Source organism: Zingiber officinale, chromosome 2B (genome assembly GCF_018446385.1).
Source record: "Zingiber officinale cultivar Zhangliang chromosome 2B, Zo_v1.1, whole genome shotgun sequence".
In the NCBI taxonomy this organism is placed as follows: Eukaryota; Viridiplantae; Streptophyta; class Magnoliopsida; order Zingiberales; family Zingiberaceae; genus Zingiber; species Zingiber officinale.
In genome coordinates, this window is record NC_055989.1 from 123305708 (window position 1) to 123325901 (window position 20194).

The following is a 20194-nucleotide window of genomic DNA, read 5'->3' on the forward strand; positions in this document are numbered from 1 at the left end:
TCAAATCGATTTTGTTTTTAAGTTCCACTATATATATATATATATAATATCAAATTTAATTTGATATATTTTATGCGTTATTATATGATGTTATTATGCATTTAAATAGACATATTTTCTTAATTTGATAATCCAATAATATTTTGGATTAGATGGCAAATTTACAGAACTATAAATCGATAAATTATTTTGGATAAAATATTCATCAATGAATTTAATATTTGACATTTTTTTTAATGTACCGAGTATTTAAATTAGGAGTCAAAAATAAATTTAATATAATGACTCAACCTGAGTCGATCTAAAAAAAATCAAGTTTGGATTAAGAATTTTCATATTTGGATTGGCTTCGGAATAAAGGGTTTCTGGTTGAAAACATTTTGATCGGATTTAGATTGGGTTCGAGTGCAATTCGAATTGATCCGAATTAAGATTTAGTATATTTTTATCATTAAATTAAATTTTATTTTAAAAATTAAAATATTTTTATGTATATTAATATCTTAGTATGATAATGATAGAGTATTGAGATAAAAATAAAGATTATTGAGAAAATAATAAAAAAAATATTTTGAATTGGATTTTTTGGGATATTTAGATTAGGTATGGATTGATCGGATTGGTCAAATTCAGACTTAAGGTTTCAAGTTAAATTTAGATATGAATCAAATTTGGATTGAGGTTAAAAAAAAATTCTATCTATGATCTAACTCGAATATAATCCAATTGAATTGATACCTCTAATTTAAACAAACTCCCTGAAAGACCGAACAAAGTTGGCTTATTAATGTTTCAACAAAGCTTTTATAAATAATTTAAATATTAAATAGTAATTTTTTTAAAAAAATATTCTGTATAAATAAATTATCTTCTAACAACTAAAGAAAATCCTTATAAGTTATAAGTATGAGAGCATATTTCTTTTCATATTTTTTATTTGATTTTCTTAGTAAATAAGATTAAGACAATATATCAAATTACGTATAATATATGTTAAAGTGAATTATATTGCATTCGACTAATCGTGTGAGGTTAATCCTATGATGTATTTTATGAGTGACTAGTTGCTAAATAAATATATGTCATAATAATTTTAAGTCATTTCTTACTTTATCTATAGAAAATTAGTAGTATACATCAGAAGGATTTAGTAAATTTGTCAAAATATTATAAAGTATTTAGCCATGAATGTTTAATACATTTCACGTGTTAATTTAATAGTTTTATAGGCTAAAATCAACTAAAATATTTTGGAATCAACCATTTTTATTTAAAATATAAAATAAGTATTTTAATCTTATTATTATTATTTATTACAATTAGATATACTATTCTTATTTATGGGCTCACTTAACATAGAGGTTTAGTTTTTATAACTTAATCTAATCTAACATGTGATTACTGTAAATAAATTTTGAGCATTCCAAAATTATAATATGATGAAGATGATAAATCAAAAAAAAGTTCGAATACTATTCGATCATAATTAAAAATGGACCATCTCCGATTTATTTATTTTTTATTTTTTTCTACCAAGAGATCTGGTCTCTTCTTATCCCGCATAAAAAGTGATGATAAATTTATAATATAGAATCATTTTTTCTATCAAAAGATTTGGTCTCTTCTTATCCTGCATAAAAAGTGATGATAAATTATCATCATAATGATAAAATAGAAAATGAATACGTCTTTGGGAAATATGAAAATTAGGTTCAGTTTTTAAGAATTCCATAATTTTTAATGTACTTTTGGTCCATTGTCAATAAATATACTATTTAGTTTAATAAAAACTCATTTATATAATAAAATTAATAAACTCGGACACCTCATTTATTTATTTTTATATATATAATACCTCAAATTTGAATGGTTCATATTTGAGTGGTTTTCAACACCCAACCATGGCGGTTCACTTTCTTCGCTTTCCTCCACCGCCGTTCGATGTCTCCCGTGCAATCATCACGTCCTCTCCTTTTCGCGCCATCATTGTTCTTTCCGCCTATCCCCAGTTGGGCCTCCAACTCCAACTCTGCGTGCCTGCCTATAAAGGCTCTCGCTCTCCAACGGTGCGACAAAGATCCGATTTTTTTTTTTTTTATTCGCGCGAGGAGGAGACGACGGCGGTGGGTGGGTCGAAAAGGAAGGAAAATGGCGCCGCTTTTTCTCTCCGAGGCCTGCCGCAACTCGATTCGCGAGGTGTGGAACAGGGTGTGGACGAGGCAGGCTCTCATGGGATTGTTGCTGGGGCAATTCGTCTCGCTTCTCATCACCTCCACCGGATTCTCCTCGTCCGAGCTCGCCAGACGAGGTTTGCTCTCTTTTCTTGCTTCTTTTAAGTTGGTGCTACGGCGATTAACGTTGAATAGATGAAAAAGGTGCGATTTTTATTTGGGTGAGGGGGTGGAGGGTGGTGTCTTACCCTGGTGGATAATCTGGTTTTTGAATGATTTTCTTGGAATGATTGTAGGAGTGAACGCTCCCACGTCGCAGTCGTTCTTGAATTATCTTCTCCTTGCTATAGTTTACGGTTCTATTGTCATCTACAAGAGGAGACCGCTCCAGGTGCTGTGATAGCTCCTTGCCCTTGCATTTTTTTTTTCTGGTTTATTTGATATGTCCAGAACACAGTTTAGTTTTCCTTTCAGATTGTTAGGGATTTGTCTTCTCTATATGGACTGAATTGAAGTTAGGTCAAAATTTGTCTGCCACTCTATTACTTAACCAGCGTTGAAAAGAAAAAAAAAATGGAATTTGCAGCAGTCCAAATCTCGACAGAGACGGAGCACATTGACTGGCTTTCTCAATACATAACTAACTTTTTCAGAATTATTCTCCTCTCAATTATATATGTGTATTATCCAATCATCTTAGAGCAATAAAGAATGACTTTATACTGTGTCTTTATAGCAAGAATATTTCCTCAGAACAGTTTTTTTTTTCTTCCTCAGAAAAAGTTGTTGCTAGTTAATACTTTACTATTTTTTGACACTTGCTGTAATTATGATAGATTGTTCGATTAATCTTTCTTCTATTTATAGATAAGGATTGATTCAAACTTGCTTTTCTTTTGCACAGATAAGTTGGTACTATTATCTGATGCTTGCTATTGTCGATGTGGAAGCCAATTTCATTGGTCAGTACTTCTTTGTGATATTTACACTATGCAACCATAGGATGTCTAAATAACGTGTCCTTTTGAAGATGATAGTGCTTGAACACAATTTATGAATTCATTAGTTATATTTCTATAACAATCAAGAATCGATATATGTGCTGCAATAAGGTGGAAAATTAGTTTCTACTTCTTGTAATATTATTGAATCAATGATAAATCATGCTTGCAAGCTCCCACCAACTAATACCCAAACTGAATTTAGTAGAATATCCATCAATGAATTTGATCATTGAGTTCTGCATCTCCGAGTTCCAGTATAGCCAAAGATGCATTAGGCTTATCATTATACTCGAAAATTTGAACTTGATGAGACAAACTAGTTAATGTTTACAAGTACTTATATGGTTTGATATATCATCAGAACAATGAAGTAGATGAACAGAGAATAAATAAATGAGTAGAAGAATTAAAATCAATGACCTGGATTCAAAGTTTTTAATTATATCCTTCTCAATGACCTTGGCATTTCTGGATTTCATTATCTCCATATTGTAATGATCTATATGTTTGCTCTTAATCATCAAGAATATGCTGCTATCATTTAACTAGCACACTTCTGTTATGCCAATGAAACACCTATTATTATCCAATCATATTCCTTTCTAACGGCAATATTAACAATTTTCTTTAGCTAGTAAGGAAATTGAGAGAATTTTACTGGATTATTGTGGTTGAACTTTTCTTTTTCTAATTTTACATGTGAGTCTAGGTTGTGTAGTTGCACATACCTCAATCTATATTGATACGGCGAATACGGTAGGACCCCTGAAATTGGGGTCAAAATCAAGAAGACCGGATGATGTCGCTATCAAAGTCAAGGAGAGTCAACACATGGGGCAGGCACGGTCGCACGGTTCCTCCGAGTAGTCCAGCTGACCGGGCATTTGGTTTGGTCGGATACCGAGTCCCCCAACCCAATGAAGTCCCAGGCCGGTTCGACCGGGCCCCATGCCCGAGCGGACCTCTAGTCGGCCGAACTCCTTGTCAAGTCAGAGCGGATACCAAGTTTTCAAGAGGCCAAGTCCTCGAGATGTTCAACGCTCTTTAGCCAACAAGACTCCCTGTCCAAGCGGACCTTAGGTCGACCAAAGTCCCTGTCCGAGTGGATGTCTAGCCTTTAAGAGGCCAAGTCTTCAAACGGGTCAGTGGTGTTTAGTGGACCAAACTCCTCGTCCGGGCGGATTAGGCTCGATCGGACATTATAAGAGACTCGACTAGCCTATCACCAAAAGCGTATTAATGACCCATCAGCCCAACAACCCAACATTTTTTTTGACGTTTTGTGTAACTGTTGTCAAATAATAAAGGAATATCCCTTGTGCACGCTATACGGAGGAAGCTTCTACCCTGCAATACACAGAAATGATGGGTTTATTTTAGGAAAGTTGTCAGAATATCAAAATAGTCAGTTCTTTTTTGGAAATGCAATGATATCCGTGCATAGAGGAAAATTAGCAATATAAGAGGTCTCCTCCTAAAGGCGTAGGTACTCACTCACACACACGCATCCATATTACTGTTCTGCTATTCATCTTCTTCTCCATTTCGCTCGACTATTGTTCTGACTTGAGCATATGAGTGCCTGCATCGGGACCCCTCCCTGGCCCGGTGACTAACACTTTTTTTTCTCGGTTCCTGTTTTGCTACGCAGGTTCGTCCACATCATCAAGGTCTTCGCCTCCTCGCGGAGCCACCTAACTGGCGCGTCATCTTCCCCGCTTTCAAATATGAACAAATTTGGCGTCGTCTGTGGAACTTCGCCTGAATCTAAAACTTGAAGATGGAAGAAGCTGGACAGTTCGCACTCGTTACTTTGTTGTAGAAGACCTGGAGTTACGCGTGGTTGTCCAAGCTCAAAAATTGGTGCAATAGCAACAGGCAGTCGTCGGGTTTCCCCTATCGAACGACCCAGTATTCTCGGGGACAGGACCTCACACTGAGCAGAGGGCTAGGGCGGAAGGACCAATGTTGTTTCCCCTAGCCCCTCATCTAACCAGTTATGACCAGGTTCTTGTACAGTCGACTGCCTTCCCTCCCGTGCCTCCATCACCGATCACATACCACTGAGCGCTGTTCCGCATGCCCTTCGAAGATTTGGGCTGAGCGGAGAGGCCCCAACGGTCATCCTCTGGAAATGCCCCTGCTCGAGACATTCATACGGGGAAAGCTCCGACGGCCAATAGCTCCCTTGAGCGGATTAGTATGTCGTTCTCTTTGGAAGTATTGGAGGATAAGCTGCCGAGCTACTTCTGACCCTTAGCAATCGGAGAATACGGAGGGAAGACTGACCCAGAAGACCACTTGCTTAAGTTCGAGAATTCAACCATTCTACACTAATACACGGATGGTGTTAAGTGTCGAGTGTTCCTGACCACACTCTCTGGTCTGGCACAGAGATGATTTAACCAATTGTCAATCAGTTCCATCTACTACGTCAGGGATTTCTGCAAGGCGTTTCTCCACCACTTCGCCAGTAGTAAGAGATATTAGATATTACCAGGCCCCGCTCAATCTGTTTGCCCTTCGGCAAAAGTCAAAGGAAATGTTGAAGGAATATATCCGGCGTTTTAATCAAGTTGCCTTAGTTGTCCCCTTTACAACTATAGAAATATCGGTGAGCGCTTTCTCGCATGGCCTATCTAATGGAGATTTATTCTGATCTAATTTTGATAATTTGTTGAGCCGATCGATCAGTTATGTTCGTGTGGAGAAAGCTCAATCCGCTAGAAAAGAATGCAATACACCAACTCCTGCCCTCACTCAGACAGAGCGCAAGGATCTCCCTCTTCTCTCGCAAGGTGCATGTTGGCATCTGAGCTGCCCACTTGAGCCAAGAAGGGGGGAGAGAGTAGTGTAGAAGGTGGAAGACGTCCCAGAAGTGACTATCGCGCCAGATCGGTCACTTCCTGAAAAGTATCGACGTTTTTGTGATTACCATCAATCCCATCATCATGCTACTAGTGAATGTCATCAGTATGGCAAGAAGCTCCGTCGAATGGCGGAGTCAGGAGAAGCGAATAAAGAATCATCCTCGCTCCTCCCTCAAGGATATGCTTCAAGAACATAGTGTTGGGACCTTGATCACCAGCTAGATTGGGTGAATAGCTTATCACCCACTTTGTTCGCTTCTAAGTATTCATTAGTGCACAGCGGAAATACAAAACTAATACAAATACAAAAGCCAAGAACAAGAAAGAAAACAAACAAACCCTAACACATTTCGTTTAACGTGATTCGGAGATTATGTTCCTACTCCACAATGTGTCTGTAAGGTGGACGATCCCTGTGATCCTTAGTGAACAACTCATTCTTGGTGGAGAAACCACGCCACAAACTCGATCACGCACACTTGGATCATGAGAGATTGGAGACTCTAATTAGGGGTTAACCATCTCTAATTTCGTCACCCAAGTCAGCTATCCCGAGCTCCATTATATAGAGCTTCAGGGAAAACATCCAAACTGCTTCCCTCTACCAATCGACTGGCCTATGTGGAAAGTCGACTGATGAAGACACCAGTCGATTGGTCCACATCGGTTGAGAGAACAAAAATATTCTGTTCTCTTCCAGTCAGCTAGTAAACTGGGATCAGTTGACTAATAAACATACTAATCGACTAGTCACCCTAGGCTAAGCAAACAAAAGCTCATACTTGCTGTTTCTCAACCACCATTTGACTGGGATATATACCAGTCGACTGGTAAATCCTAACACTAGGGTTTTTACCCCGAGTATAATTACTCAGCAATCGTCCTCGCCCCCACAACTTGACCTTGCCTTTTAGTCTCCTCTATCACCCTTATGTCCCTCATATACTTTCCCATCCTTCACGCTTTGCCTTCAAGAACTTGAACTTCCTTCGGCCTTGTCTTTGTTGTTGGATCTTCCATTGCCAAGAAGCTCCTCACCTCCGAGACTTCAACCTTGCCAAGAGTTCCTCACTCCGGGACTTCATCCTTGCCAATAGCTCCTCGCTTCTAGACTTCATCCTTGCCAAATCACACTTGGGCTTATGTTGTCAAGATTACACTTGGACTTACCTTTACCAAGATCACACTTGGACTTTTCCTTTGCTAAGATCACATTTGAACTTTTCTTGTTGTACCTTCCACCTGAACACTTAACAACGTATATCAAATACAACAAATAACCTAACTTAAACCTTTGCAAAAATATCAAAACCTAGGGTCACATTGATTGCTCCAACAATCTCCCCTTTTTGATGTTTGACAACCCGTTTAAGTTAGGGAGACATATAATGCAATAACATGCAAATAAATATGAATCTACTCATGCATATATCATGGAACCTAATCTTAGGCCCCCCTTCACCTAAGCTCCCCCTTGAGCTAGGATTTCTTGCAAAGGTATTTAGGTTTCCCACTTAAACCTAAACTGCTCCCCCTTTGCTATACATTAAAAAGAGCTCAAATAATATCCTAATTATTGGACTCTTTTACCTCTAATGATCACAATTATCATGTATTAATTCCTCATAAGATTATATACACGTATACCATTCTTTTGGCAATTTCCTATTGCTGAAAAACAGTTTTAGACTGTGTTAGTTTACTACCATAGTCCCCAGTCGACCACCCTCATCGAAACAAACTCACAGAGCTATTTTGTGTTCGATGAACAGTGTCACCAATCGACTGGTCATAGCAGTCGATTGGTACAAATTTCAACCCAAAACACATTTCTGAACCAATTTCAGAAATGCACCAAAAATTTCACATACCTCCAAAAATTCTCAAATTTTGTAGAGATGTATGTTTTACCCTTGTCTACTTGGAAAAAATATATTTAAAAATACATCTATCATGGATTGACACAAAACCCAAAACTATCTAAATGGTTCAACTAAACATTGACCTAAAGTCCTAGTTTTGGCTTCCTCTTGATATATCGGCCCATACTAAACCATAATGCATCCCTAATATTAGTTTATATGACATCTATATATCCAAAATTAATTTTCATACAATAAGAATCTCATTTCATATTTCTTATATGACAACTCATCTCAATTGTGCCAATTCCTTGGATTTGAGACTCAAGTCCGTCTCCAAACCCTTTGGCACATTTCATAACCCATCTAGAATCCCAAGCAATGTCCACTTGAGATCCATTGGTCATGGTTCCCAATTTGAATCTTTGAGCTCCCCTTAGAGTTCTTAACCTTAGCTACCTTCTTAGGTAACTCATCCACTATGATTAAACCACTATGATGCACTTCAGGTGACATTTGGCCTAACCATTTAACTTTCTTAACCTTAGACATCTTGCCTTTGGTTAACTTCCCTTTGTCCTTAACCTTGGATGATCTATCCTTGGTTAACTTCTCGTTGCCATAGTTATAGACAACCCTTGCATATTTCTTTTCATTGGCCTTGGAGGGACTAGATCGGTATCCCAAGTCTGATCTAACATTTTTGGGTCTTTGACTACCCAACACCCTATCCAATCCTTTAGATCCAATAATGCATCCATATAGGACTTTCTCCATTTCTTCAAGCCTTAACTTTATGGCTTGATTTTCCAATTCTAGGTTCCTAACCCTAGAATTAACATGTCCACATTGGACATTCCTAGACCTACCCTTCTTTCTAGGCATATGTCTCCTTTTCTTAGGATTAATGCCTAGATCCTTCATTACCTTCCTCTCCTTAGGCATGGTAGTTTGGTTTTTGTTAGGTCTAACCTTTAGGTTTGACGTTCTAGGGTTATCAACTATATTAACCCTATTCATATCATTATACCTAAATCCATAATTATGTATGGGTAAATAACTAACATTATTTTTAGCATGCATTGAGGAATTTAAATTTGAATTCAAATTTAAACAAGGGTTTACCTTACCCTTTACCTTTGGAGCTCCCCCTTGACATGAGCCTCCATTCTTCCTCCACTTCTTTAGTTGCTCCATCTTCTTGAGCTCTCCCTTCTTGGGGCATTTTGTGTGGTAGTGTCCTCGCTCACCACACGTAAAGCATCTAATATGTTTCTTCTCATTCGCTCCATTCCTACAACTCACATTAGTTTCTAAATCAACCTTATTGAGTTTAGGAATTACCTCCTTTACCTTTTTAAGCACGGGGCACCTACTCTTGTAGTGTCCCATCTCTCCACACTCAAAGCACTTGATGTGGGCTTTCATGCTCCTCTCGATAGAAGTGGTTGAGTGTTGAACTTCCAAGACCTCTTCTTCACTTGTCTTGAATTACTCGTCTTCTTCTTCCTTCAAAGATGTGGACGATTCCACTTCTTCCTCCTCTTTGGATGTTGAACATGTATCCACATCCGATTAGTCCTTCTCCTCGGGCTCTTTCACTTCTTGTGTTTGTGAGGTGTTCCCATGATAAGCAATTACCTTCTTCCAAAGGTCACTTGCATCCTTGTATTCACCTACACTAGACAACACATTAGAAGGCAATAAATTTAATAAAATTTTAGTTACCTCCTTGTTCGCCTACCATTGTTGCTTTTTTTCCTTGGTCTAATATTATGGACGGAGACGCTTTCCGTGCTTGTACGTTGGAGCTTCGAAAGGATCTTCCAATTCAATCCAATGGTTCCAATCCATTTGGAACCATGTCTCCAATCACAACCTCCAATATTTGAAATCTCCTTGCATGTATGGAAGAGGGATTCAGATATCGCATCTTAGTGCTCCCTCCGACTTCATTTCTTTCTCTAGCACTTGCTCCTTCTGGCGGTTAGTCCTTCAAGAGCGCTCCTTGCTTTGATACCATTTGTTAGGACCTTGATCACCGACTAGAGAGGGGTGAATAGTCGATCACCCATTTCGTTCGCTTCCTATGTATTCGTTAGTGCATAGCGGAAATACAAAACTAATATGAATGCAAAAGCCAAAAACAAGAAAGGAAACAAACAAACCCTAACACGTTTCGTTTAACGTTCGGAGATAATGCTCCTACTTCACGACGTGTTCCTAAGGTGGACGATCTCTTCGGTGGATCAATCCCTGGCAAACTCTGGTTAGTGAACGACTCCTCAGTAGAGAAACCTCGCCACAAACTCGATCACGCGTACTTGGATCACGAGAGCTTAGAGACTCTAATTAGTGGTTGACCACCTCTAATTTCGTCGCCCAAACCAGCTATCCCGAGCTCCATTATATAGAGCTTGGGGAAAAACATCCAAGCTGTTTTCCTGCTACCAGTCGACTGGTAAAGTCACTAGTCGACTGGCCTATATGGAAAATCGACGGTTACATTCTAACGGCTCGATACCAGTCAACTGATGAAGAGACTAGTCGACTGGTCCACTTCGATTGAGAGAATAGAAATATTATGTTCTCTCCCAGTCGACTAACCAGTCGACTGATGAACATACTAGTTGACTGGTCACCCTAGGCTGAGCAAATAGAAGCTCACACTTGTTGTTTCTCAACTACCAATTGATTGGGGCATATACCAGTCTACTGGTAAACCCTAACACTAGGGTTTTTACTCTGAGTACAATCACTCAACACTCGTCCTTGCCCGCACAACTTAACCTTGCCTTCTAGCCTCCTTCATTAGCCTTGTGTTCCTCAGATACTTTCTCATCCTTCACGTTTTGTCTTCAAGAGTTTCCTTCAGCCTTGTCCTTGTTGTCTGGTCTTTCATTGACAAGAGGCTCCTCACCTTCGGGATTTCAACCTTGCCAAGAGTTCCTCGCTCCGGGATTTTATCCTTGCCAAGAGCTCCTCGCTCTGGGATTTCATCCTTGTCAAGTCACACTTGGATTTACGTTGCCAAGATCACACTTGTACTTGTGTTGCCAAGATCACACTTGTACTTGTGTTGCCAAGATCACACTTGATTTACTTTTGCCAAGATCACACTTGAACTTTTCCTTTGCCAAGATCGCACTTGGACTTTTCATATTGTACCTGTCACCTGCACATTTAACAACGCATATCAAATACAATAAATAACCTAACTTAACCTTTGCTCAAACATCAAAACCTAGGGTCACACTGATTGCTTCAACACATAGTGGGAAGAGTCTCGCTGACGCTTCGATCGGCAAAAGTCAAAATGAGCATCCGATTGAAAATCCTAAAGGACCAAACTTTCAATCCGATCAACGACCCCCAAAGAATTTTAAATTGTGGCAATTTCATTCAGCAAATCCTTTTGGCATTTTCATTCAGAATAAATTTCAATCTCCACTCGGTAGCTCCGACAGGCAACTCAACTATACCAAGTGGCCCATTCGGGTTGTACACCATGCCTCCGCCCTACAAAGCATTCGAGTCATACACTGTGCCTCCACCCTCCAAGGCATTCGAGTCATACACCGTGCCTTAAAGCTTTAAAGAATTCAGGTCATATACCGTGCCTCCACCCTCCAAAGCATTCGAGTAATACACCATGCCTCAACCCTCCAAAGCATTAGGGTCATACTGTGCCTTAAAGCTCTAAGGTATTCGGGCCATACACCGTGCCTTCACCCTCCAAAGCATTTGAGTTATATACCGTGCCTCAACCCTCCAAGGCATTAGGGTCATACATTGTGCCTCCAACACCGTGCCTCCACCCTCCAAGGCATTCGAGTCATACACTATGCCTCCAACACCGTGCTTTCAAGCTCTAAGGCATTCCGGTCATACACCGTGCCTCCACCCTCTAAAGCATTCCAGTCATATACCATGCCTCCAACACCATGCCTTCAAGGTCTAAGGCATTCGGGTTATACACCGTGCCTCCAACACCGTACCTCCAAGCTCCAAGGCATTTGGGTTATAGACCATGCTTCTAACACCGTGCTTCCATCCTCCAAGGCATTCAGGTCATACACAGTGACTCTAATATCGGGCCTCCACTCTTCGAGGCATTCGAGTTCAACACCATGCCTCTAACGTCGTGCCTTCAATCTTAGAGGTTAAAATCCATACTCTCGTGCCGATTGACCGAGTTATAAGCGAATTTGCTCTTGTGTCCAAGTTATAGACTCTTGTATGGCTCGGTTGAGTTATAAGCAAATTTTCTCTTGCGCCTAAGTCTCAAACTCTTGTGCTGATCGGTCGAGTTATAAGCGAACCTACTCTTGCGCCCAAGTCCCAAACTCTCGTGTCGATCGGCCGAGTTATAAGCAAACTTACTCTCGCGCCCAAGTTCCAGATTCCCGTGTCGCTTGACTAAGTTATAAGTGAGCTTGCTCTCAGCCCAAGTTTTAGACTCTCGTGCCGCTCGGCTAAGTTATAAGCGACCTTGCTCTCGTGACCAAGTTCCAGACTCTCGTGCTGCTTGGCCGAGTTATAAGCGAGCTTGCTCTGACGTCCAAGTTCCAGACTCTCTTGCCGCTCGGCCGAATTATAAACGAGCTTGCACTCGTGCATGCTGATCGACCGAGTTATAAGCGAACTTACTCTCGTGCCCAAGTTCCAGACTCTCGTGCCGCTCGGCCGAGTTATAAGCGAGCTTACTCTCGCGCCCAAGTTTTAGACTCTCGTGCTGCTCGGTTGAATTATAAGTGAGCTTGCTCTCGCGCCTAAATTCCAGACTCTCGTGCCGCTCGATCGAGTTATAAGTGAGCTTGCTCTCGTGCCCAAGTTCTAAACTTTAGTATCGCTCGACCGAGTTATAAACGAGCTTGCTCTTGCTCTTGTGCCCAAGCTCCTGTCTCTCTTCTTGCTCATATAAATTATAAGCGAGCTTGCTCTCATGCCTAAGTCCTAAACTTTAGTGTCGATTGGCCGAGTTATAAGCGAGATTGCTCTCACGCCCAAGTTCTAGACTCTCGTATCGTTCGATTGAGTTATAAGCGAGCTTGCTTTCCCGCCCAAGTTCCAGACTCTCATGTCGCTCTGCCGAAGCTTGCTCTCGTGCCCAAGTTCCAATTTCTAGTGCCACTCAGTTGAGTTATAAGTGAGCTTGCTCTCGAGTCCATGTTCATGACTATCTTGTCGCTCGGACTAATTATAAGCGAGTTTGCTCTCGTGTCTAATCCCAAACTCTCGTGCCGATAAACCGAGTTATAAGCGAGTTTGCTCTTGTGCCCAAGTTCCAGACTCTTGTGCCAATCGACCGAGTTATAAGCGAGCTTGCTGTCACGCTCAAGTCCCCGACTCTCGCGCTGCTCAACCGAGTTATAAGCGAGCTTGCTCTCGCACCCAAGTTCCAGACTCTCGTGCCGCTTGGCCGAGTTATAAGCGAACTTGCTCTCGTGCCTAAGTCCCAGCCTCTTATGTCGATCGGCCGAGTTATAAGTGAGCATGCTCTCGCGCCCAAGTTCCAGACTTTAGTACTACTCGATCGAGTTATAAGCGAGCTTGCTCTCGCGCCCAAGTTCTTGACTCTCTTGCCGCTCGGACGAGTTATAAGCGAGTTTGTTGTCGCGCTTAAGTCTCAGACTCTCGTGTCGATCAACCGAGTTATAAGCGAGCTTGCTCTCGCGCCCAATTTCTAGACTCTTAGGTTGATCGGTCGAGTTATAAGCAATTTTCCCCGTGCATATCGTCCATTCGGTCGTACGGTCACTTGACTAATATTACCTAAACAGGTTGTCGCAAACTAGTGCCGAACGGAAGATAATCAAGTCAAGCATTGTGCTAATACACCAAGGCGAAAACCTTTCGATTGGTTGAGGTAATGCTTGCTCGAGTCAGCAGTCGTTTAAGCACTACTCACATGAATTGGTGTACACACATTAACATAACGTCTAGGAAAAATTTGAAGGCTGAGAAACACAAAAAGACATGAGTGTCTAGTTAGTCGAGTTTGCAACCTCCTTCGACTAGACTTGAAGGGGAGGCTTATGATACGGTCAATAAGGTAAGGCCCCCGAAATTGGGGTCGAAGTCAAGAAGACCGAATGATATGACTGTCAAAGTCAAAGGGGTCAGTATTGTTGCACGGTTTCGTCGAGTAGTCCAGTCGATCGGACATTTGGTCTGGTCGGATACCGAGCCCCCCCTAGCCGGATGAAATCCCGTGCCGATTCAATCGGGCCCCATATCCGAGCAGACCTCTAGTCGGCCGAACTCCTTGTTCGGTCCGAGCAGATACCGAGTTTTCAAGAGGCCAAGTCCTCGAGATGTTCAACGCTCTTTAGCCTATTGCAGACCTTAGGCCGACCGAACTCCCTGTCCGAGTGGATATCCAATTTTTAAGAGGTTGAGTCCTCAAACTAGTCAGTGCTCTTTAGCCGACCGGACTCCTCGTCCAGGCAAATTAGACTCGACCGGTTTATCATCAAAAGCGTATTAATGACCCATCAACCCAGCAACCTAATATTCCTTTTGACGTTTTGTGTAACCGTTGCCAAAGAATAAAGAAGTATCCCTTGTGCACACTATACGGAGGAAGCTTCTACCCTGCAATACACAGAAATGATGAGTTTATTTCGGAAAAGTTGTCAGAATGTCAGAATAGCCGGTTCTTTTTCAGAAATGCATTGATATCCATGCACAGAGGAAAATTAGCAATATATAAGGGGTTTCCTCCTACAGGTGCAGGTATGTGCGCACGCACACACATCCACATTATTGTTCTACTATTCATCTTCTTCTCCATTTCGCTCGGCTATTGTTCTGACTTGAGCGTCGGAGTGCTTGCGCCGGGACTTCTCCCTTGTCTGGTGACTAACACTTTCTTCTCCCAATTCTTGTTTTTGCTGCGCAGGTTCGTCCACATTATCAACGTCTTCAGAACCACCTAACTAGCGCACCATCTTCCCCACTTTCAAACAGGAACATATACCATTGGACCTCACTAATAAAAAACTATAATTGATGTATCTCATGCCATTTAGCTGAATTAAATTTCCAATTTCATCTAGTCTTATATTAGTGTTTGCTAGTTGTACTTATATATCTATGCAATTTACAATATTTTTTTCTTCTTAAAGTTTGGGTTACTACTGCTCCTTAACTGTTAAACTTGATTCATTGACTTCGTTTTTTTTTGTAGTTGTCTTGTCTTACCAGTACACGTCTTTGACAAGTGTCATGCTCCTGGATTGTTGGTCAATTCCATGTGTTATACTTTTCACTTGGCTGTTTCTGGGTACAAAGTATGGATTCAGGAAGTTTGCTGGTGTTGCTATTTGTGTTGCTGGCCTTGTTATGGTAGTATTTTCCGATGTTCACGCTAGTGACCGTGCACAGGGTCAGTTGATATTTATTGAAGTGGTACAATTCTGTTTTTTAATTTCTCTGTTACTACCAATGTCTTTGACAAATACTTTTATATTGTTATGGTGATTGTACTATAGTTCCAATAAATGCACCATCCAGGATTGTTTAAGTTTGGATTTGACTTAATTGACACACACTATAACCCATTTGAATAGGTACATGAAGCAATTTTGTTCCAAAATAAAATTACCGAAGTGGCCAAATCCAATCAATCCATCAAATTAATTTGATGAAGGCAGAAGAAAGATGAATGATATACCCATTCAGCATTATTGTTTTAAGTCAATTTTTAATTCATTTACTAGTTTTGCAACCAAACTTGTGCTATTAGAAAATAGTCTCAAGTTTAATAACAAGTTAATGAACTGAGGGGAATTTGTTTGATCCATTACATGTCTGTCGGCACTGATAATGCCAAAGAAATTATATTAGTAATCACATTCAATTGGAGCATGGGCACTTATAATGTCAATGAAATTAGATCAGTGTTCATTCATTCTATTTCCTTCGGAAATAACAAAAATAAGAGAATTTAATTTCTGATGCCTTTTCAAATCTTTATAGTTCACGCAATGTGAACATCTGATCAATCTTTATAGGCACCTTTTATCTTGGAGGATAATCCAGCAACTATGTGGAATTTGTGCAGCATTTTGATTAATTGACTTACCCTTTCTCCTTTTCCTATTTCATTGTTATAGGAGGACCAAATCCTGTGAAAGGTGATTTGTTAGTCTTTGCTGGCTCTACACTCTATGCAGTTAGCAACGTTAGTGAGGTGTGCTTCACTTCCTCATACCCGCCACTATATTTTTATCTAATAATTTTATAGTTTTTACTTTATTTTGTTTCTATTTGTACTCTCAAGGAAATAATGGCATATTAAATGATTGTTTTTCCCTCTTTCATAAAACATGTCTAGTGAAGTCAATAATCTGATAATTCAACTACTTTCTGTTTAATGTAAGTCTTTAGGTATTGATTTTCTAAGGCAGGGACTTCTTCTATCCTGTTGATATGTTGAGTAGTGTGTAAGAAGAAAAGACGTATAAAAGTATGATTAATTGGAAGAAAAAAAAATAGAGATCTTTGGTTCGTAGTCTCTAGTAGGATCTCATTGATACTAATGCACGAGCATCTGTGTTTGTGCAACCATGTGGTTTTGTGGAGAAAGATTGCAAGGAATCTCCTTGTTTTACCACTTTCTCTTTTTGTCAAGGATTTAAGACCATGGATTGGGCCTTTCCTGATAGCTTAAGCATTTAGGTATTTATTTATCCACTTGACTAAACATGATATTGGAGCTAAGATTATGAGCTCAAAACCTCTCATCTTCTATTTCCCTATGTATTTTATTATGCTTTGCTTCCGGTGAAGCTTGGTTTGAGAGGCATGGCATTTGAATTTGATACTTCGATTATTGTTCTTACATCTAAAAGGGCAATTTAGTGCACAAAGTTTCCACCAATGCGGGGTCCTAGGAAGTGTCGGACCACATTGTGTCTATTCTACGCAGTCTTACCTTGCATTTTGCAAGAAGTTATTTCGTGACTCAAACCCGTGACCTCAAGGTCACATGGCAGTAGCTTTACCATTGCTCCAAGGCTCTCATTCATTATTGTTCTTACATCTGAGACCAGAAAAATAAAATCATTTCTGATAGCTTAGTTTTTTGGTCATAGTAAATCTAATTGAACTTAATATGGTATTAGACCAGAATCGAAGTTGTGATAAAATCAGGGTCATATGTTCAAAATTCAAACGATGCAAGACAGTTTTGGTTATTACTTCAATCGGTTCAGTTTGTTTGTCCAAAACTCAAGGGCAATATGAACAATACAATACTGGGTCGAGCCATTTCCTGACATCTTAAACTTTTGGGATAGTTGTTTGCTTCTTTTTATTTTTTTATATTATTTGTAAGAACACTGGGAGATGCATTTACATTTTTCAGCCATTAATAACCTTGACATATGATCAGATTAGATAAAACTCCATATCGTTGTTTATTAAGTAATTGTAAATTGTTCTTCCCAGGAGCTGCACATCTCTTTATTGTTGTTCAGTAATCTGAGGAATCTCATGAATCATGACAGCATAACCTTGAGTGAGAAATACCGAGATCATCAAAGGACATAGCCTATTCACTGAAGAAGATTGTTTTTTCATTTTCCCTTCTAGTCTTTTCTGTCTATAGCATCTTTTATGTTTTCTTCCTGTTTTATAAACTCTGTCTAGCCTTGCATATCTTTCTCGCTTCAACACAAACTTTAACAAAAGTGATTCATTCTCAACTAAGGAAATTCTTTTCATCTTGTTTTTTGCAAATGATCAGGAATTCATCATCAAGAGGTCAACTAGAATCGAATTGATGGCAATGCTTGGAGCATTTGGAGCTGTTGTCAGTGCTATTCAAATGTATCCTTGTTCATTTTGCGATGGACATATATTGCAAACTTTAAATAGCAAGCTTCCTCCTTACTTTGATGAAGCCTGATAAAATAATAGATAACTATTTACCACAAGGAATGTTTAAATAGCAAAAGATAGTAAATGAATTTCTCAAGTAATGAAGTGCAAAAACATATTAGACCTTTGATTAAACCAATCTTGTTCTCTTATTGGTTTGGAACATCGATTGTTTGTTTAATTTTTTTCCTCAATTATTCATAGAGCCATTCTCGAGCGGAATGAGCTTCAAAATGTCAATTGGACGGCAGGAGCAGTAAGTCTATTCTTTATGTTTGTGCAACCATACATGCATGCACTTAAAGCTTAATACACAACAAGAACTGCAGTTGTGAGCTAAAACAAAAAGATTATGCAATGACCATCAAGATAGACATGTCATAGTCCCTAAATTAATTTTCTGAATATGTAATTTCAGGTACTACCATTTCTTGGGTTTGCATTGGCAATGTTCTTATTTTATTCTACTGTCCCTATAATTCTCAAGGTAGGCTCGATATGCTAATGGATTTATGATTTGTTACTTATTGTTGAATAGATAGTTCAAGATGCAAAACTAAAAAGGTGTCTGTTTATCGAGCTCGTATTTGGATATAAAAACATCTGTTTGTTTCATCATCATTCAGATATGCGGAGCCACAATGCTCAACCTTTCACTACTGACCTCAGACATGTGGGCTGTTCTAATCCGAATCTGTGCCTACCACCAGAAGGTTAGTCACTTTGCCGCGGCAAAAGATTGAATCGTAAAAGCTAAAGGCTAGAGATAAATCTCTTTTGGTTCCTTGCAGGTGGACTGGATGTACTTCATAGCTTTTGCAGGTGTCACGATTGGACTCATGGTTTATTCGTGGTATTTCTTAGTCGTCATTGAGTTCTTCATCGCTCTGTCGTAGAAGATTGAATGAGCAACCTTTCTTGTCTATTTGTCCAGGAGCAGGGAGGATAAGAGTTCTGAGGTTGCAAAGGACAATGAGGCTGCTGGGGACTGTAATGTGAATCTGAACAACTGTTGAGGCTCTGCCAATCCACAAGCTTAATCTATCACGAGTTTGCTACCATAGATATCGAAGCAAATCCGCGGTGAATTGCTTATTCGATTAAACGATGCGCGGTTGTTTGAATGATTTTTTGATGGAACATACAAAAGCACAGCATGATCAGAACGCAAATCGTGATCAGTTGACTGTTTGTCTATTTTAAGTACCATCTTGTTCTTGTTCTTCTTGGTTGTCAAGCATAAATAATTCATTTAACTGAAAGTAAAAAAAAAAAGGATAGATATTGATCTTATGAATCTGATCATATTTTAATTTCTCATGATAAAGTTTTGCAAAGCCAACAAAAAAAAAAAAATCAGTCATTCAAAGCTTTAAATAAAAAATAACATCGACTACGGGTTCTATAAGTGTCCAATTTTAAATAAATTTTAGATGCTACTAATTTTTATTTATAATAAATTTTATTTTTTTTATCTATAGTATTGCTCCGTTGCATCGACTTTAAACAAGTTAAAATGCATATTTTACGAGATTTATTCAATATCGTTACAAATTAATATCATATTAATTAATTATATTATTTATATAATTGTTCATTTTTTATTCTCCCATGAAAGACGATATCCTAAGATGTTACCTCTAAGAATCAATTGAGTAAAATTTAGTCTAGATTATTAAGAAAAATTAATTTGTCACTAAAAATCAGTATTTTGAAAATCAACTTCTTAGTATTCATAAGTTGTATTTGGAGGCCGACGTGCTGACCCATATAATTAATGTACGTATATTTTGATTGATAAGTTTGGGATTGAAATGCTGCCTCATCTTTTTACATGTAATATTATTATCGGATAAAATCTTCATGATTTATCTCTTTGAAGAGAAGTGCTATTAAAGTGACGATTTTATCTTTTTATCACTATTTTAGAGTTATCTAATAGATAAATAATAATTAAATTATCATTGCTCTATCAAATATTTGTTTTATTTTTTAATAATCTAAATATTCTATTCTTCAAACTATTAATTTTGAAGGTGATGATCAATGAAAATTCAGAATAAATTAAGAAGTACTAGTAAAGATTTATCTAACGGGTGAAAAATCTTTAAGTGTATCCTAAGTTATATTTTCGAGTTATCAGATATATAAATCAGAGAGAAATTAAAGATTATTTATCTATAATAATTAAATTAACATTGATTTATCAAGAAAATCATTATTCTTTTAGTAATCTAGATATTTAATTTTTCAAATCGATTAATTTTTCATCCACCCTCAGGATAAATTAAAAAACGCTCATAAATACCTATTTAAGTTAAGAAAAATCTCTATAGTACGTTATAAATGAAATTTAACCTTTAAATACGTGATTAAGAACCTAAACCGTGAGGTAAAAT

At 38.8% G+C, this 20194-nt stretch overlaps 1 protein-coding gene across 1 annotated transcript; it reads left to right on the forward strand.

Annotated features, from left to right (window-relative positions):
• Positions 1–2079: 2079 nt before the first annotated feature.
• On the forward strand, positions 2080–19088 carry LOC122046983 (solute carrier family 35 member F1-like). Its single transcript, XM_042607975.1, has 11 exons — positions 2080–2308; positions 2468–2562; positions 3076–3133; positions 15100–15297; positions 16028–16104; positions 17662–17744; positions 18000–18051; positions 18214–18282; positions 18422–18508; positions 18587–18648; positions 18730–19088. The coding sequence occupies exons 1-11, from the start codon at positions 2149–2151 to the stop codon at positions 18809–18811; spliced, it is 1023 nt and encodes a 340-aa protein (XP_042463909.1). The 5' UTR covers positions 2080–2148; the 3' UTR covers positions 18812–19088.
• The last annotated feature ends 1106 nt before the right edge of the window (positions 19089–20194 follow it).

Excerpts from the sequence above, each read along its gene's own strand:
- LOC122046983 (XM_042607975.1), top strand. The coding sequence starts at position 2,149 with ATGGCGCCGCTTTTTCTCTCCGAGGCCTGCCGCAACTCGATTCGCGAG. Across the intron at positions 17,745-17,999 it reads GTTGTCAGTGCTATTCAAAT|AGCCATTCTCGAGCGGAATG; the intron begins GTATCCTTGTTC and ends AATTATTCATAG. Across the intron at positions 18,052-18,213 it reads TCAATTGGACGGCAGGAGCA|GTACTACCATTTCTTGGGTT; the intron begins GTAAGTCTATTC and ends ATGTAATTTCAG.